This window comes from Pleuronectes platessa, chromosome 9 (assembly GCF_947347685.1).
Source record: "Pleuronectes platessa chromosome 9, fPlePla1.1, whole genome shotgun sequence".
NCBI lineage: Eukaryota > Metazoa > Chordata > Actinopteri > Pleuronectiformes > Pleuronectidae > Pleuronectes > Pleuronectes platessa.
The window spans coordinates 16023261-16043109 of NC_070634.1; the positions used below are offsets into that span (position 1 = coordinate 16023261).

Here is a 19849-nt window from a genome sequence, read left to right on the forward strand (position 1 = left end):
GAAATAATGGACAAAAGCCGTTTCCTGCTGTCAACCTATAGATTACCTTTAATTATTGATGTGTAATGAAACAAAGGTTATTCTTCCCCTGAGCACATCTGGTTCTGGATTCTCAGTGCAGTCTTGTCTCTAACCCTAACCTGTTTGTGAGGTGGCATGCAGTTGTCTAACCCCAAAACAATGTGTGAGGGAGCTGGTGCTCTATAAGTGGAGTAATGACCTTGCCTTGTCAAAAGGAAGACATGTGTTCCACGCGTCCATATTGGTCGATGGTGAGACTGTTAGAGATTCAGTCTGGACTCTGGTTTACGTGTCCATTAAAGGTCTTCATTTGCTGTCTGTCCCTCTGCCTCTTCAACAACCAGGTGTTTTTAGGAGTGAGAGGGAGAGGCCCACGAGGAAGCTTCTGTTTCAGGGAACGCTCTAAGGATATGAAGGACAGCATCTTGAATGGTTCTCTTCAGACTTTAGATAATGTACTCATGCGACCTGAGAATATTTATTTGTATATTCCAATTATCTGGTGTTTTCAGCCTGACTTAGCACCCACTGATCTCAGCTCTGTCTCCTCCTAGTGTCTTCTTCTTGGCTGTGATATTCCCAATCCACTCATTTTCTATCTCAGGACTCTCTCTCGCTCTCTGATTACACACACATACACACACATACACACATTCGTTCACACACATGCACGCACGCAGGCTCACAGCCAAATGGCTGTTCATTAAAGACAGGGACCTGAGGGGAAGCAATCGTCTGAGAGACGGAAATTGCGTGTCACATTAGATTAGCAATGTAAAGCCTCTGGATTGGCTCCGGGGAATAAGGAATTATTTCAATTACATTATTTCAAAAAGTCTTTAAGCAATACCAATACCGATAAAAACAAATTAAGAGTGATTTGGGCTGATTTGTGGCGCTCTGAGCTGTGCTTTCTGACAATGTGCCGGAGATCAGATATGAATAATGTAGATATTAGGTCGCTGCGTGTAATGTGTGGAAGTTGAAAGCAGATTATCTGTGACAAATAATACCATGGGTTTGCATTGTGTCTCATCAAAGGGGAATGTTTCCAAGTGCCAGTCACACTTGGCGCTCAGTGAGGCATGCGGGAGAGGAGAACTCCATCAGCTGCCATTCACACGCTAACAGAGCAGTGACACCAACTCTCAGAAAGTGAGGATCTGAGTGTGTTAACCTGCACAACTAACGCACTGAATTCAGACTTTTTATACTGAAATCTCTTGAATGTTCCTTCACTTGTCTGAAGTGGTCTCCTCCCAATTCGCAGGTGCTTACAGGTGTAATTATAAAACACTCATGGCTGTGACAGAGAACAGAGTTTTACATTGTATTCTATATTCCCTGTTATCTGATGTCTATGGTCTGACATATGCCAGAAGGTTTTCTTGTGTTTTTCCTGTGGCCAAACCGAACGCGGTTCTTTTTCTTTTGACTCAATTTCACTCTTTACCGAGGGGCAAGAAATTGAATGTGTCCATCGCAGGCAGAGCGTCTCGGGGGGGTTTGCCGGCAAGAGAGGGGGGGGGGGGGGGGGGGGGGGGGGGAAGAGGCTACTGAGAAAGAGGGGAGGGAGAGAGGGTGAGGAGGAGGAGGAGAGGGGGGTGTCGCACGGAGCGCATGAAGGAGAGGCAGACCGACCCGCAGCTACAGTCCACTCACGTCCACAGCGACTACACCTCCTTGAACTAAACGCACCTCGCCACTAAACACAACTCCGTGACAACATCTGCAGGAGGAGGACTGACGGAGGAACCTCTGGCCACAGCTGCACCGCGCGTTGTTTCCTCTCCTGCTCCTGCGCGTCCCGGAGAAAGTGCCGCGTCCCCGCAGAGACCAGAAGTTGGAGGAGAGGGAGAGCGAGAGAGAGTTGAGGAGTAAACCTCTCTCTTCCTGTTCTTCATCACGGTGAGAGGCTGCACGACCACACGAGAGAACCACGGTTTCATTTGTTGTTGTTGGTGCACTTGGTTATTTGGTGACCATGTGCTGCGAGCGGGGTTTGAGACTTGGAACTTGTGCGCGCCGTCGCTGCAAAACTGCTGGGACACCTCCTGACGCGCGCGTGAAGACTTTTGAGAAAAGGGAGTTTTTATGAACGTTTGAAGATGTTAAATGTTGAAATTCCTGAACTTGTGTGTGAAAAGTCACAGTGACTCTGTGTCGTCACTGAATCTTTAAGAATGTGATATTGTTTTTATTTGTTAAGAACAGAAAGTCGATTAAACACGTGCGCAGACTTCGTTCTCATTCTGGATAATTTCGAAAACAGATGTTTTGGTTCATAAAAGTAAACAAATAGATTGATACAGTTTTGTTTGGTTGTAAGTTAATCATAGGCCAACACTTTCACCGTTAAGCCGTTTTTTCTCAAATGTCCATGTTTTTCTATTTGTTAAATTTATATTTGAAATAGTGAAAATTAGATGAAGCCGTTTTTTGAATGAAATGTGTCGTAGTCCAAGTTGTAGCTTGTTTTTGTAAAGAAGCCACATTTCATTATTTTCGTTTTTATTCTGAGCTTTTTGTAAATCATTTTTTTCCCATATTAGAACAAACATGTTCATTATATATTCAATATGTTAAATGACCTGGGAACGATTTTATTTAATTAGACACAATCAACATGATTTACAATTCATTGATTTACTGAGATAATTATATACAATCTGATGATTAGTTAATTCTTCACAGAGAAAAAAGTCTTTCCTTTTCCAAATTTATCGGATTTCCCCAAATCTAATTGTTTACACCACACCATCAAATTGATCTGTTCCAGGTTTCCTCGATCTGTGTTTTTTATTAGCAATTTATTCAATCGTAATTATTTGTTTACAATCACATTATACTAGGCCTCCTCCAACCCTTTTTACTAAAATTAAATTTGCCCAAAACTATAATAATAAAAATGTATCCAGAGTTGCAAATGTGTTTCATAAAAAGCAGAGATAAAGATTTAAAATTTCTTAAATAATATGAAAATATTTTTTTTTGCTATTATTTAACATATTTCCTTTTAAGAAAGCTCAACTGAGTTATTACAAATCAGTGATGTTGGAAGGAGAATATTATTTTTTTGTTTAAACTGAATAAAGCATCGTTTTGAGATGATTAGTATTTTCCTCTCACGTTTAGTTCAGACTCTCCTCTCTCTCTCCTCAGGACCACTAACAGGGAGGTGAATGGACCTTCACCGCCCCTTCAAGATGGACAGCCCCTCCTACCTGCCAGCTCCACTGGCCTCCCCTGCCCTCATGGTCCTCGCCTCCACCGCCGAGGCCAGCCGGGATGCCTCGGTCCCCTGCCAGGCCCCCAGGCCATTCGGCATCCCCGCTTCCATGGAGAAGGACCTCCACCTCCCCTTCCCTTCAGCCTCCTACACATTCGCCTCCATGTACCAGCGCCAGGTCCCCATGTCAGGCACCTTCTCCACCCGAGACTTCCCGGCCTCCTTAATCCACCTGCACCCTCAGTTCACCCCACCAAACCTGGACTGCTCCACGCTCGGCATGCTCAACCACAGCGGAGTGGGCGCCTTCCGACCTTTCTCCTCCCCGCAAGAGGAGAGGGAGTGCGGGGTTTACCAGTCCGCTTTCACCCCGGCTAAGAGGCTGAAGAGCTGCTTCCCAGACGTGGAGGGGAAGGAGTTTGACTTTGGCTCCCTGGGCGGCTGCCTCAAAGCCGGGGAGGACTCAGGGAGGAAGCTGTTCTCCATGTCGGGCCTGCTGTCTGATGGAGAGGCCTCATCGAGCCCGGAGGAGCGCAAAGAGCACAGTGAGTACTCGCCTCACAGAAACCACACATGTGATCCATGTTCCTGTCTGTAAACATGCACCGCTTCCCCTGCTCACATGTGAAACTCACACAAAGTCAAGTCTCACATCTTTTAAAGCGGTGAAATCTGCAGAGTTTAATTGAGCACATCAAGACCTGGGTCCCCCAACCTACCCAGCAGCAGAGATTTACATATCCTCTGCAGCCGCGTCGACTAAAGGGGACAAATTGAAAGGAGCCTTTATGAGCAAAGATGTATCCGACAATATTTCCCCCTTTCGCACTCTGGTCTTCATCGTCTAGCAGGGCGAAGGGTTTACAGAGGCCGGCTGTGACTGACTCTGACACAAGTAAATTGAATAGTGTCACTTATTCAGCTTAGTGATCATTAGCCCCATATGACCATTAGGCCTTTTGGAAGTCAGACTTTTCTTGGCAGCTGAGCAACACAAATACATCGGAGCGTATGGAGGCTTGACATAGGAGGAGTAAGAGTTGGAACGAATGACACCCTGTCAGAGATAACGAGGTGGCAGAGATAGAGAGGAAGGGATGGAGGAGGATAGAGAAAAAGAGAGAGGGAGAGAGAGACGTGACGATGCGCCGCAGACCGAGCATCCCAACGACAACCCTCTGCTCAACATGGCCGCCCACACCAGTCGTCTGATTTGTTGACAAATGAGTGGGAGAGGTGTCAGTCAGCGCGCGGTGGAGGAAGAGACGCTCCTCATTACTCCCGGGGATAATTGCCCAAAGACGCGAGGGCACAACACTCGCCGTAGAGGGAGAAGGGAGGGGAGGGAGCGAGCGAGCGAGAGAGAGGGAGCCGGAGTCAGGAAGGCAATGCTAGGCATGATGGGAAATCAAACCCCCTCAGTGGCGGTCGCCAAGGGGAGCGCCTGACAGATGAAAGGGACCAGACAAAGACAGAGAGAGAGAGAGAGCACCCAAAGGCTCGGCAGATCAGAGGGGGACACCATCGAAAATAATGACAATGCTCGCAGGAGAGGGGGGGGGCACAGAGGGGAGAAGGCAGAAGGGGGGAGACGCTGAGGCACGCTCTCGTACATATCACCTAAAGGAAACTTTCATCCCACACATAAAGGGCGGAAGCAGGGACGAGTTGTCTTAAGAAAAGTTTGGATTGTGCGCCGTGTGTGTGTCTCTATGCATATATGTGCGTCTTTGTTGAAACTTGCTGATTTTGTCGCGGGCTGGGGGCTGAGTGACAGGGCCAGGGAGGCGGAGTGGCAGGAAGGAATCTCAATATGGAATTTTAATAAGGACGGGAAAGGAAGGGATGCCAGGCGGCGCTGGCGTGAGAGGTGTGTCTGTCTGACAATGTTTGCTCTGTGCACTCGTGCGTGTGTGCACCCCTCACCTCCTGATTTTGGGAATCTCATTTGGGGAATGTTGACAAGGACAAAAGACGGAGTGGAACAGAACACGGGGATCACCCCCCCCACACCTCCCCCCCCCCGTCCAGAAAAAAGTGGGGGGAAAAAATGGATTTGAGCACATTGGAAGCTGCTTTTCCAGCTTTATCCAATTAGATTGGAGCTCAGGCAAACTAAGAGCTTTAATGCAATTGAGCTCCCAGCACTTTTCTAAGTCTGACATACACTTGTTCCTCTTGACTGGGTAACAGACAGTCACTTCAGGAGCAAAAGTCTCAAGTGTTAAGCTTGAAATCTTCTTGGGGTATGAGAGCGTCTGCTACTCGCACACTGCTGCAGCGGCGGCAATGCAAATTCTCACTGAATCACAAACTAGGCCATAAAATCCCACTTTCATACTTTCTAAGTTATCTTCATTAGGGCCTGTCTGTGCGGGTGTCCAGTGAGGGCCTAGGTCTCCCCTCAAACCCACGTTAGGAATTAGTGATACTTCTTGACATCACCAGGGACACTAGACTGTTACGGTCTAATGCTGCCGAATCTTACACTTTGTGGAGGTATTTTTGCATCAAGAGTGATATGATGGGTCTTTCCTAGATTTTAAGGAAAAAATACATTGAGGTAACGTTAATTGTCTTCAGTTCTTAGGGTGAACTAAGGACTTTTCTGTATAGGAGTTTGCATACCTCTCTAGAATTGACAAATTACTTCAGAATCTATAGGGATTTATCGATAGTGATATGCATTGTTATATCAAGAGTGTGTTATCGTCATTATTTTCACAGGTTACCTAAAACGAACAGTAATCTATATCATATTCGTCACTTCTGAGCACCAATGACAAAGGGCTCTAGATCCTCTTTTAGCTTCTTGTAGATCGACACAACGCGCAGGTAGGGCGCCTCTTCCCATCATTACCAGTGGACGTCTCCGTCTGTCCATTGAGCGTCTCTCCTCTGCCAATATTTCCCTCCAAGACTCGCGTCTTGTTTTATCAGGGAAGGTCTGAGACGCACGGCGTGCTCTGACAGCTGTTCAAACAGCCATGCTCGCTTTCAAAGGGCAGATGTCTTCACTGGAGCGAGTCATGCTTATTTTCCTCGGGGAGATGCTTTCCGCCGCAGGCCTGAGCTCGAACTAAAATGGCCCTTTACCAGAAACACAAGTTGGGAAAGCGGAGGCGTGGAGTGGCGAAAAAACACACCTCGGCCAGACGCTGACAATGTGTGTGTGTGTGTGTGTGTGTGTGTGTGTATCTTACTGAGGTGGCAGAGCTGTGATAACTGGAGCCAGATGTTGGAGAGCCCCTGTGTTGTGATACTTGTAACATGTCGAGCTCCTGGATGTGGCTGTCAGAAATCTGAGAATCCTATTCTGCACAGTGGACAAAGAGAAACACGGAGGCCAATAAAAGACACTCATCTGTTGTCCACCCGACAGGATAATGTGTTCACCGATTTATCTCCTCTTCCTTTCTTTTTTCCTCATTCCAATGACACGTCTGTCCTGGAGCCTCTTCGACAATCACAATATCAGATTCTTGCGTTCCATGATTGTTTGTCGCTCACTATTCACTCACACACCTCTTGCGTGGCTCGTTCAATAATGGCTTTGATCTGTGAAACACTGAATTGGTGGGAAAAGAAATTATCTCATGTTGCGAAATTTGATTCAACTTCTATTTGATGCAAATGAAACAGGCTCGTTTTCTTAAGGACTTTTTTAAATCATATTAGTCAGATTTCAAAACTTTGCTTTTCCAGACATCATCAACTGCACAATACGCTGTAAATGAACAATGAATGTGAATCAGGTGTTGAACATGGAGCAAACTCCTAAGCACATTAAAGCCCGAGCGTCAGGCCTGTGAGTCAGATACAGACTCCTCTCGACTGGGACGACGAGACACTGAGAGACTCACCACATCCTCACCTGAGTGAGAATAAATCCTGCGAGTTAATAGAGGGCAAACATTTAAGCATAACACACACTTATGGTTCTCCAGCAGACACGCTCAGTGTGCAAGTGTTCTCCACGGTCGGTTATTCATGGGTTGTTAGCGGACTAGTGCAGCGCCCGGACAGAATCAATATTACATAGATTCATCTTAGATTTGGCACATGGATTATCTGTGCTGTGACGTTTGATGGGTTTGAGCTTGTTCCAGATGCGGCTTACATGCTTTGTGCGTGTTGTATGTGTGTGTGTGTGTGTGTGTGTGTGTGTGTCTGAAGGTGGGTGTGATTCTGCATCTACATGTTAAGATGGATATGGCTTTAATTTTTTCTTTATTACTGCTGTCAGGTGAAAAAGTCATACCTCCAAAGTGTCACGTTTTCAGGAATATAAAGTGGCAATTTTTTATTTCATAAGTCTGTTAAGTCACTATCTATCACAAAGTGAGGTTAGATAATTTATACTATAGCCTGCTGATAAAAGTATTGCAATATTTATACATTTGCAGTATTTCGAAATCAGTGTCTGTGGTGACATTCCAATTTTGACTAATGCAATCCAAATATATCCCACTGTTGCAGTTTCAAATTAAAAGCATTGAACTAGCAAAACACAATTATACTTTTATAATGAAGTTGTCAAAGGAAATGCGATGTATCTGTCCGTGTGCTTAACACTTACTGCTATTTATCAAAAGTGCACTTTCAAATATAAATAACGTAAAGGAAGAAGCTGTTAGGTGAAGAGTTGCAGGTCGGCTCAGCTCCTTTCTGCTGTGTGCAAACTCACATCGTGTGCGGCGTTAAACCGGATCACAGTTGGTCACAGAAAGATGGAAAATAAATTATATTTTCTCGTTGTTTAGGCCAAATTTTGCAGGATGAACTCAAAGAGAAGTTTGTGATCAATCAGTCATCACATCATGGAAATGATCAAAATACTTCCTCCGATTTTTTTTTAAACCAAAACATGTCTGTGCATATTTTCCATAATTTATTTTCATGCATAACATTATCTCACACACACACACACACTCACACACACGTGCAGAACCTCCACCACACGCACACTCCCACCGTGCGTGCTGATTAGATATAAGCGAGGGCGTCCGTGTTTTCTGTGAAGCAGTCGTTGACGGCTGCTCGTATCGAGTGGAGCCTCCCGCTGAAAGACACAGTGTTTACATCCCAGCGGCAGACCACGGGAGATCAATAAGCAGCCACTCGATGCTCATGCATACACATATAGTATCCGCTGTCCACTATTATTCCCAGGGTGAATGCTCCCTATTAGGTGGACTCGCATGTGCCCTCTATACATCAAGCATCACACTCACATAGGCTTATGGCAAACCTGAAGTAAAACTGCGAAGAGTAAAAAAGATCTAAACAATTATACAAAGGTTTTGGGTCATCTAAACACAGACTAGAAAGAAAAGTACACAAAAATCTGTTTCCAGTGGAGCACAGTGTTGTTTCAAAGCCGCGAATCATCCCAAAATAAAAGTGACATCTGCAGCCCCGCGCTCTGGCTGACCACACTGGTTGTCTTGATTTCAAACATGCAGGGAGGAAGCATTACAATATTAATGGCGGCTGTGTTTGATGTCAGAGCACGCCGCGGTTGACAGTTCCCCCTCCTGTTGTGATGGTAGTTTGTTCTCCTAATGTTCTCCCAAGTAAAAGAAGCTTTCATCCTGGCAGGAGGGGAAACTTCTCTGCTCCTTGCCTCCCTCCCTGCATCCTACAAGGACTGGGGAGAGAGAGAGGGGGGGGGGGGGATTTTCCTCATGCATTTCGATGTTGATTGTCTGTGTGGTCTGGTATGGTGCTCATGCATATGTGAATGCATCAGGAGTGCAGCGTGTGTATCTGTTTATGTGTTACAGCTTCTGTGCAGGCATAGTCAAAACTCTCAGGCTGCGGACCACACGGCATGTCGGAGACAGACAGGATTTCTATAAGTCTGGCACTAGGCTTTTACAGTAGCAGGTGTGTGTTAGTGTGTGTGTGTGTGTGTGTGTGTATTTTGCAGTGCCCATCAGCACCTGTTAGACGGTCAACAGCATGTTCAGCCGAAACATGAGTCATGGCACATATCGTATCTGCCTCCGTCTCCTACTGTGTTCGGCCCACACGAACAGCGCTGCCTCGGTGTCGTGAGGCTCAAGTACACAGAAAGACACGATGAAAGAAAGTGAAAGAGAGAGAGAGAGCGACAGAGAGAGAGAGAGAGAGAGAACAGGGGAGAATAACGACAGGGCCCAGGGTCGTTAACACAACAGCCTTGTTTTAACAGAGGCCATCTCTCCTTCTTCCCCTCTCTCCATTCTCCCTCCTTCTCTCACATCTCTCCACTGCTCTGTGCACCTGATCGACCTGCATCACAGCTGCCTCTGATCTCACATCAAAGACCTGGTGTGTGTGTGTGCACGTATTTGTGTGCATGTGTGTTAGAAAGGCTTGAGGTAAAGGTAGAGGGGCTATTTCTGAAGATTGAATCGCATATGCGTAAGAATTGGCACACACACACACATGCACTGCCACACACTCACACTCACACACACACACACGCAAGCCAGCATGCACAAACTCACATCCTCCGTCGTGTCCCCGGAGCCTAACAAATCAGTCAGGCAGATAGAGAGGGCGCAGGGGCCAAACGCTGAGGTTAAACACATGCTGCTGAGGAGCAGAGGAGACAGACAGCAAGACCACACCAATCCTGCAAGTGTGGATGGCAGCCGAACACACACACACACACACACACACACACACACACACACATACATGTGTATATATATTATATAATATACAGCGTATGCGTGTGTGTGTTGTATATGCGTGTTTGCCGGGTGTCACACACAGACCTCATTACAGCATGTCACTTGTGCCTGTTGCAAGTCTCCCAGCTGTGGAGGAGCGTTACAAAAGCCAACACGTCAAAGGAATGCCAAGCGTGATCGCCTCCGCTCCCAAATACATGACGGCCCGACATCACTCAGCAGCTTCATACACACGATTGTTAGCCATTATAGAAGATGTGCAAATATGTTTGTGTACATATATATTTTACTTGTCTAATCTCGCTGAGGTTTGTACAGTTTTATTCCCTGTTGAAAGTTTTTTTTTTAGCTCAACACTCACATCAACAATTAATAGCGGGCGATAAAATATTATTTCTGATTCCGAAGAATTTCATTTTGCATTAGCACCGACTGATGGAGAACAGACAGTAGAAAATAAGGCACAAATTATTATTTTTATCATTCTACCGTGGGAATATTCGAGTGCATTATATAGTGCATTAATTTCAAGCATAGTGCACTACAGGCCGGGACACATCTTTAGAAAGAAAGTTAATATTTGTGGGCTTACACCATCATGTGCATGTGACAGTTCAAACACAGAGTACTTACACATGCATCCTAAAGACCCCCTGATTGATTTTGCCACATTCAGTGCTGCTGAGCTGTTCGCCAAACTCCCATCAGCGCCAGTGCACCTTTTGCCTCAAAGGTCAAAGTTTGTCCGGACTGACCTCTCACCCCGCTGTGTAGGGGTGTAAACACTCCCCCAATTCTCCTCAGAGAATAGCATCGGGTTTGCGCCATAAATCACAGGCCTGTTAATTGGTAGGAAAACAGCAGTCCAGCAGTATATAACCTTTTTACGTGTCGTCTCAACTCTTTATTATGGTGCTAATGAGTGGCCGTGGATCAGGGTTCGAGCCGCACGCAAAGTGGAGAGAGGGTGAGGGGGTTAACCTTAGTAAAAAATCTAGGCTACTGCCTCCTTGCACACTCACAGTGGTGGACACACACATACATACATACATACATAAAGACAGGAAGTCAGTGTGCACACACACACACACAGAGGGCAGGCAGACTCTCACACAGGAAGTCACTCACACCCAAAAGATATGCGCGTATGCAAACATTCCCTCACACACATGCATATGCAAACACGCATGCAAACACACACACACACACACACAAACACATGCACGCACACGATGGCTGGCAGGCTCAGCAGTGTCCATTACAGGCTTCCATTAGTATGGAGATTGTGCTAATTGTCCCCATAGACCACACAGGCAGAGCTCGGCAGGCCCACTGTGAGTCTGTGAGGCTGAGTAAGAGCAGTAACTCTGCTTCACACATCCTATTGTCTCGGTCGTGACCCTATTAGTGCAATTACAAATCAATCACTGAATGATTATGGGATTCATGCTGTGGATTGTTTCAATGCAAATTACTCTATTATGGCACATAGAGCTGCGATGCTACTGTATCTGAGTTTCACATCGGAAAAGTTATACAGCAGCTTTATGTCATGTTACACTGAAGAGGGCTCAGGATGATTATCCAGCTCAAGGTAAAAGTTTGTCCAGTGAGATCGATCAATGAGTTTTCAGTACTAATCAGACCTGATACAACATCGAAATGAACATCTGCTTTGTATTGGGAACAGGTGTAATCACAGAATCACCGTGGCTCAGTTCTTTAGCCTGTAAGAGACAAAATAACTTAATACGAACATAGTTTTCACATTGTGTCAGACAGTGTCACATACCTTTCCTATAAAATTCTGGACTAGGTATATCTGGGTTTTATATGAAATTTTAATTCTTTAGAATTTACATTCTGACAAAAAACATACTTTTGAAATATAAAGTTTCAAATCTATCTAATGAGTATCCACAAAAATATCATAAACTTAAACTCCCTCCAGTTTGAATCAAACCTGCTTAAACCATGTGTTTGTATGGTGTCATTTTAATACTGATTATTCTACTTCTTTTCATTTCAATTATAATCTTGGTATTAAAGGAAACTTTGAAACCATCGAATTTCTGCTCTGATTAAAAAAACATTCTTTGGAAATAAAAATGTAATAACTGAATATCCATGAGGATACATTTAACGTAAAACCCCTCCAGGTTGTGTCAGACTGTTTCAAATGTGTTCAGCTTAATTTTTATATTATCATGTGCCAGCAGTGTCTGTATTCTGTATTTCACCAATCATATATAATAAAAAGTTATTGCCTTTATTAGTTTACACTTGAATCCCAGTTTGAAACAGCAGAATTCTGGATCCTCTGCTCTGGGTGGGCTGGTTTCGGGGGTCCTGCAGACTGGAGCGGGTCCAGTCTCATTAGCAGCAGCTCAAAGCTCCCAATCAGTCAAGTGGAGGAGATTGAACTGTGAGCGGCTCCTGTGTGACCCCACTGAGCCAGAACACTGGGGAGAAGATCTATACCCGCTGGCGCTGCCACAGGCCTCTTTGTTCTCCTGTGTTTGCTGACAGGGGGGGGGGGGGATCGGAGGGGCGTATCGATGGGGATCACACTGTGCTGCGCTCACCAGGGCTACATGGAGGTGTGTGTGTGTGTGTGTAAATGATAGATACATGAGCACACACACATTTGTACACTCTCCCACCCTCTTTCTAACGAACAAACCATTACAATGTGTGCATAATCACATTCTTAGTCTCACACACACACACACACACACACACACACAATGAATCTATCACCGAAAGTACATTTACAGTGTGATGTGGAAGGTCACCGCTCCACTCAGAGTGTTACATTAAAGCTCAATATGTCTTTTTCTCAACAAGGCGCCGGGCTGAGGAGAGAGGAGAGAGAGTGTGGTGCTGGGATACCAGACACAACATGCAGGGATTTATATCCTCAGAAGAAAACAACAACTATAACAATCATTATTTACTGCTGACATTTCTTTGCGCTTTAATGCTTAAACCACAGCAGATTCCAACAGTCGGACAACACAATCACAAATCAGATTTATTAGGTTGAATTTCATCACATGCACAAGAGTCCAATGCAGCCGAACTGTATTTATATTTTCCAGTCACAGCACTTTCATACAGGGCTTCTCTACGCAGCACTATTTGTATCACACACCATTCATACAATGTTGGCACGGCAGTCGTCAGGAGCATTTGGGGTTCAGTAATCCTGTATTGTATTGGTTCTCTTGGAAAATGGAAAAAAAGTCGAGTAGCAGCAAATTACGCTCACTCATAAATACCAGTCCCCTAAAATGCCAGATTATTCCATCAGGATCAATGAATTATTCGGAGAAATCCACCCTAATATTTAAAAACGCCCCATTTCGCAATGTTACATCTTTCAACCAAGTTTCACAGTAATCCATCCAGTAGTTTTTTCATATAATCTTGTTTACAAATGGGCGGGGGTGAAACATGATCTCCTTTGGCCTAAGTAGTTATTTATATTCAAATAAACGATATTTCTAGATTTTAAGTCTTCACCTTTGAAAGAATAAAGTTATCCTCCGAGATCCAGATGATCTCTTCCCTTTGTTGGTTGGTGGAGATAAGCTGCTCGACCGTCTCTATCTTTCCACTATTTGAAGATCATCTGCCGTAATTGTTTCCTCATCCAGGCAGACACAATAACATCCTTTCGGAAGTGTGACTAACCCAAACACAGGTGCATCACACAGCGCCAGGTGCTGGTGCTCGTACCAGCAGCGGTCGGTCGCTGGGTTTGTGACAGTATCAGATGTTATCTGCAGGAGAGGTGTGAAGAGATCTGGCTTATCTGTGATAATGCCCGCTGATGAGGCTGAAAGGAGGGATGCTGTCTGAAAGTCTCAACAAGTTCTGGCTGGAGGCCTCAAGAGGCTTCATACACCCACATTGAATCCCAGGGCTGCTCCCTAATGGCTGAGGTCCCCACTGCTCACCTGCACTGCACTAATTGTATGTGGGACAGGTGTGTGAGGCGAAAGCAAGGGGGGGGGGGGGTTCCTTGGTAGAGCACGGCATTGTGTGTGTGTGCGTGTGTGTGTGTGTGTGTGTGTGTGTGTGTGTGTGTGTGTGAGAGAGAGCTGCGTGAAATTGCCACCTGATATGGAAAACCTATTTTAATTATGTTAAATGTTAAATTTGTATGTAATTACTCTAAAACAGCAGTTGAACATTTCTGGCATTTTCATTGTGGTGCTGTGTTTTTCTTATTCTTTTTTATTCCTAGCCAGACATTGCCAAGCGATGATATAAAAATCATAATAAAATTCAGATTATATTTTTAATCTATAGGAATCCACACAGCAAAAGTTTCTTTCTTCATTCCTCTTGTTTATATGGAATAAGTCGCTGGGTTACTCCATCAGATAGATTTCAGCCATTTTAAAGTGATGTGTCTATAAGTTTTGTGCATCATAAATCATTATTTTATGACTTTCCCTCAGACAGATGTCAGGAAATATGCATCAACCGTGTGAAGCCCTTTTGATCTGCGGAATTGAATATCTGAAAATCTGTCTTTTTAAACACTTCTTGTGGATTTTCCCCTGCTCTTCTTTCTTTCTTTCTCTCTCTCTGGGTGTTTCCATATTCGGTAAGATTTCTGTTAGTACATCGTAGGTGGCAGTAATGCACCTCGTTGGCTGAAAAAGCGGCTTTGCTCTGTAGTTTTTTAACCACGTGCATGTAAATAGATTCCATACATCTCAGCGTCTTTGTGTTTCCAATTGTGGTTTCTTGTTTACGTCTGCCAAAATTTCAAGTAGCATTTATTTTATTAGACCTGAGACATACTATCGCAACATGGTGTGCAGTAACTTCTACACCCATGCAGCCACCGTGGTGTTTACGTTCCATTATGTTAAATCCAACAGCAGTAAAGTAAATTCACTCAAAATTAATCATAAACTTTTCGTCTCTTCCACTTTGATCTACATAAACTTGATTTCATATTTTTTGCTTTAACAGGTCAAGCATTGTTTGACTTGCCTGATCTAATGGCACGTCACTCCAGTTACAGGCAGGAATGGAACAGTCGTATTAGTTACGGCCTCCCACTCTAACCAGTCCACTTCATGCTAACTGTACCTTGTGAGTTGTACTCAAGGTGCCCTTACAGTCCACTGTAATCCAACAGACTGGACTTTGTGAAATTGGATCCAGTCCTGTGTTCCTGATTTATGGATAAAAAGCCCCCTCCTCATACATATTCAATCTCGATCACATGTAGTCATATACTTTTTGTTAGATGCTGTAACTGTGCTAATAACTGTGCCCTAAACCTCTCGCCACCATCTGGGAACCTCATCTAGATTTTCACAATGCGGCTCATGCACCTGATAGCTGCAGCCAGAACACGCATGTGGTATTGTCTGCTGGTAGATGTGTTCACTCACTCTGCTCCAATTGAGTTCAGTTTTTTTCAAAATTGCCAAAACTGTGGTGTGATGTGTTATCTGGGAACGTTAGACGCAGCTTTGGCGCATGTGTCACTGCAAAGTGTCAGAATTGGCACCTGCTGGATGCTACGAGTTTCAGGCTGTTCTCTGGTGCTTTTCATTTACAAAGTATGTTGGGAAGTAAGATGAAAAGATTCTTTACCGACAGACCAGCACAGAGTGTTCCTGACACTTGAAGTCGACTGCTCAAGGATGTAGAAGGAACTTGCTTCCGTCGGCTCTGTGGTTGTTGTTGAGTCGCGGCGTAATTAAACTGTTTAGAAAAAGTTGACGCAAGCAACGGAGCGATCCTCTCATTTTCTCCTTATTAAGCACTAATTGAGAGCGAGAGCGAGGGGGGGGAAGAAAACGAGAAGTGATGAGGAGATGATGGAATAATAAGAGAGAGAGAGACACACAAAGAGAGAGAGAGAGAGAGAGAGAGAGAGACACACAGAGAGTTAGAGAGAGTATTAATGTCTATTAACCAGTGGTCCAGGTAATAGTGATCTGTATTTTTGGAGCCAATCTAATTACTCTCTAATGAGAGATTGTGATCTATTAGTCTCTTGATGTCTCTCTCACTCTCTCTCCCTTTTTTGACCCACACACACACACGTTTGTACTTCTATCTTAGTGAGGACACTCCTTGGCACAATGCATTCCCTAGCCCCTCCTCATCCTATCCCTAACCATCCAAACTAAATGCATAACCCTAACCCTTAACCTAACCTAAACCTAAAACTAACCCTAAAATCTAGTCTAAAACCCCCAAACAGTCCATCAAAGGGGGGGGGGGTCACAAAGTGAGGACCGGCTATAAGGTCCTCACTTTCCCAAAATGTCCTCACTCCGTAGGTTGTAGGCTCAAACTTGTCCTTACAAATATGAATAACTAGGAGCAGGTCTATGTGTTTTCCTGACTTATTCACTAACATGACGTTTTATTGCTTCATTGCTGTTGCTTTATACTTTTTAGTTAAAAAAAAGCCCAAGCGTGGTAGATTAAATCCATCCAAGACTGCATCCTTAAAATCTCACATTCTTCATGTCCCTCTCGGTGAAATGTACTTAAGTTGACCTTACCCCACGTGGGGACATGATTACCTGACGTTAGCTGAGGCAGGTTGAAGTCCTGACTGTGTGATACACCGTGACAGAGTTGATCTGTGAACATTTCATCCGTCTGTCTCGTGAGTGCAGGATGAGTGACAGGGCACCGGTGAACAGCTCTGTATCACTGTCCCCTGTCAGCAGCTTCCTGTTCCAATGCGACTGCTCGGAGTTTGACAGACACCTGTTCGGCATTTTGCTGCTCCGAGCATGAGCCTGATGATATCTCAAGTTTTGGATTGAGGATCATGAACGTTGCGTTTCACTGCTGCCTGGCAGAAGATGGAGGACAAGAAATTAGTGGAAGGACATGTAACAAAGGTCTGGGGAAGGGGTGTGAGGATTCACACCATCTTAGGTTTATCAAACTACAAAGTGAGCATTCAATCCTTTTTATGACCAGAAAAGTCACATGACACAAGCAGCTGGAAGAGGACAAATAGGTGATAAGTGTATTATTCGTAAAATATTGAAAATAATAGCAACATTTTTCATGAACAAGGTAATTGTCTTCATCAAGCCACAATGGGCCTAATTCAAAGCAAGCATGTGGAAATTTACCAAATGGAAAGAAGGGTCAGTCAGGACCAGTCTGCTAAGAGCATTTGCATAAACAAGGTTTGGCTTTTTTTACCATTTTATTTGTCATCATCCCCCAACAGAAAGAATACAATGCAGCCATAGTCACAACAGCCCCACCTTTTGACAGGGCAGACTTTAGTAGGCATTGTCTCCGCCTTTTAGGCAGGGCTAGGGTTTGATTCCCAGATGTTGAAGGATGGACTGTTCTCTGCTCAAACTAAACCACACAGCAAAGCAGAATTAATAATAATAATAATATTAACTTTATTTATAGAGGATACAAGTTAAAGCTGAAGCATCCAGATTGATCTTGTTGTCGTCTTTGAGGACACCCTTCACCTGTGATAACAGAGTCCTCGGCTGTCAGTGTCATTTCTTAACACCCACATACAATCTGCCTGTATTTTTGGAAAATAGCCTAAATCCTCTTGGATTAGTGAGCCTCAGGTGAGTTTGAGGATTTACAGTAAGCGTGACCAACTTGGACAGAAGGCCTGTGCTTCAACAGTGATTGAGCCACTGGGTCCCAGTGATCTTTGATGCTTTTTGCTCTTCTACTCATCTTAAATCTCTGCTATCTCAAACAATGCTTTGAAGCAAATTCCCATTATTTGGATTTGGCTCTTTGAATAACATATAGCCAATCACAGCATCTTTTGACATTTTGTAAACTCTTTGCATAAACAAGGTGTGGTTTTTCGTTTGACATTTCTCCTCATCTTTCTCATGTTGGCAAAGAACATTTTCTTTTCAACCCAAATAGACACAATTTCCTGTGATTGCACCATAAGATAAAAACTGATGGTGAGTTTGCTTGTATTCGCTCATGAAGTATATTAACAGTATATTGACACAGACCCAAAACCTGCTGTATGTGAAAACCATCCCAACCCAGTCACAGTAGGATGAATCAAAGATGTTTTCCTGTGAGGTTGGTTGTAAGTAGCCTCATATCAGCAGAAAAATAGCCAAGGACAGTCCTAACTCTCCCCATGACTTCCACTCCCCCTCTCTAATCTCTAAGTCACTATCAAAGATCATTGAGCCATGCATCTCAATGAGGGTCAGATTGATTGGTAGCAGCGGAGGGGAGGCAGGGTTCGATCTTTGCCCCCAGGTCCTGAGAAGGGAAATATGGTCACAGGGACACTGTCGCACAGCTATTCCGTCCACTCTCCATCAGCCAGATGATTGCACACATACATTCCGAGCCACGCCTGCACCTGATGGAACAATTGCAGGGACTAATGGAGAAGATGAGAGACAGAAAGAGCAAGTGGGAGAGGGAGAGGAATTGGGGGTTTGTGGACTGATTGACTTGTGGTCAGAGAGGTTATGTCCATTGATCTGCAGGGCAGAAGAAAGGGCATTTGGCCTGAGGTGCTTCAGAATGAGTCTATTTGGGGTTTAGGATTCCTGTCCATTCCCACCAGGAGCTTTTTCATCATCAGACTCCCCAGGACTCACAGCTGCCGTCTCCCGCTGTCCACGTAATGCACAGAGCACTGCAGAGGCCAAAGGCCAATCAATGTTCTCCAAGAGGTTGATACAGATCTTATTAGTCAATGAATGATCATTAGGGGTCTAACGAGGCATTGATTTGTGCAAGGGCCAAAGGTTGCGGTGGTTGTGGTGAGTGTCTTTAATACATTAAACACAATTGATTGCAGAGTAGGGAAGGATATTTTTGAAGGATGCTGGAATTAGATTGGACAGGGAGAGATTTGAGGTCAAGCCAGGAGAGGAGGTGTTCCTCCCTCGGCTGGTGAATGTGGTTAGAATTGAACGCGGAACCTCGCGGCACATTGGTCTTGTACATATTACCGGTGTAGCAATTCTGCAATTAATACAAAGCAGATATCTCGAAGAAATGAGTTAAAGGCAACTGGACTTGCTGTTTCAAAGGCTGGAGCAGCAGCCTTTGAAAGCTGAGGAAATGACTCTGCTCATAGCAGATGTGTTACTACAGGGCCTATTATGTTGCTCATTAAATACCCAACCTCTCAATAGGCCATTATTTCCCCAATAAAAAACAAACGGCGGCCTGCATACTTTCCCCTCTCCCCCCTCTGCTTCAGAGGTTAGCTTTACCTCACAGATGCAAAAAGGCCTGACTAATATCCTGCATGTGATGCTTTTAAATAGGAAGCAGGCCGCGGGATAGGGAGGGGTACAGGTGTGGCAGGAGCCAATGGATTTTATAGCCCTCAATCTCCTCTGAAATTGTGCCAAGGACCTGCCTCCATAACCCACCACTTCAGCATTAGCTGCCAAGCGTTAACTACACTCCTCCCGCCAATCTCTACATGCCTACTGGTTATATAGAGTCTGTGCTTGTTATGGCTTTATAGAGGGATTTCTGATGTGCTTAGAGAATTGTTTGATGATTGGGATAATGATGCCAGTTGGAGTGAGTTGTCTCAGCACTTTAACGCCAACGAAAGCGGAAAAAAAAGGAGCAACCGATGCAACACAAGCTCCACGTCCTCCCCTGGATGCTTGCTTGTTCGTCCCTTGCCATTCAAACCAGTCCAATGCTCCTCCCGTCAATCAGAATTATAACCACGTCCACAGGTTTGTCACCGGGGGGACGTTCGTCACAATGTCTCCCCTGCAGAACAGCCTTTTCATGCCCCAGCATAATGTCAGCGGGTGACATCCAGGCCTGATGTGATGTGGCATTCACCAAAGGTCACGTTAGGCGTCTCCGCTGCATCTGCATCAGCAGAACTGGCAGCCGTCATATGGGCGCTGGCATC

General features: G+C 44.7%; 1 protein-coding gene across 1 annotated transcript in view; it reads left to right on the top strand.

Moving 5' to 3' along the window:
• The first annotated feature begins 3203 nt into the window (after window positions 1-3203).
• The window catches only part of rnf220b (ring finger protein 220b), a 28609-nt gene continuing 11963 nt past the window's right edge, over window positions 3204-19849 (top strand). The window contains exon 1 of the mRNA XM_053431157.1: window positions 3204-3795. Coding sequence (XP_053287132.1) covers window positions 3204-3795 — 592 coding nt within the window. The remainder of the gene's footprint in view (window positions 3796-19849) is intronic.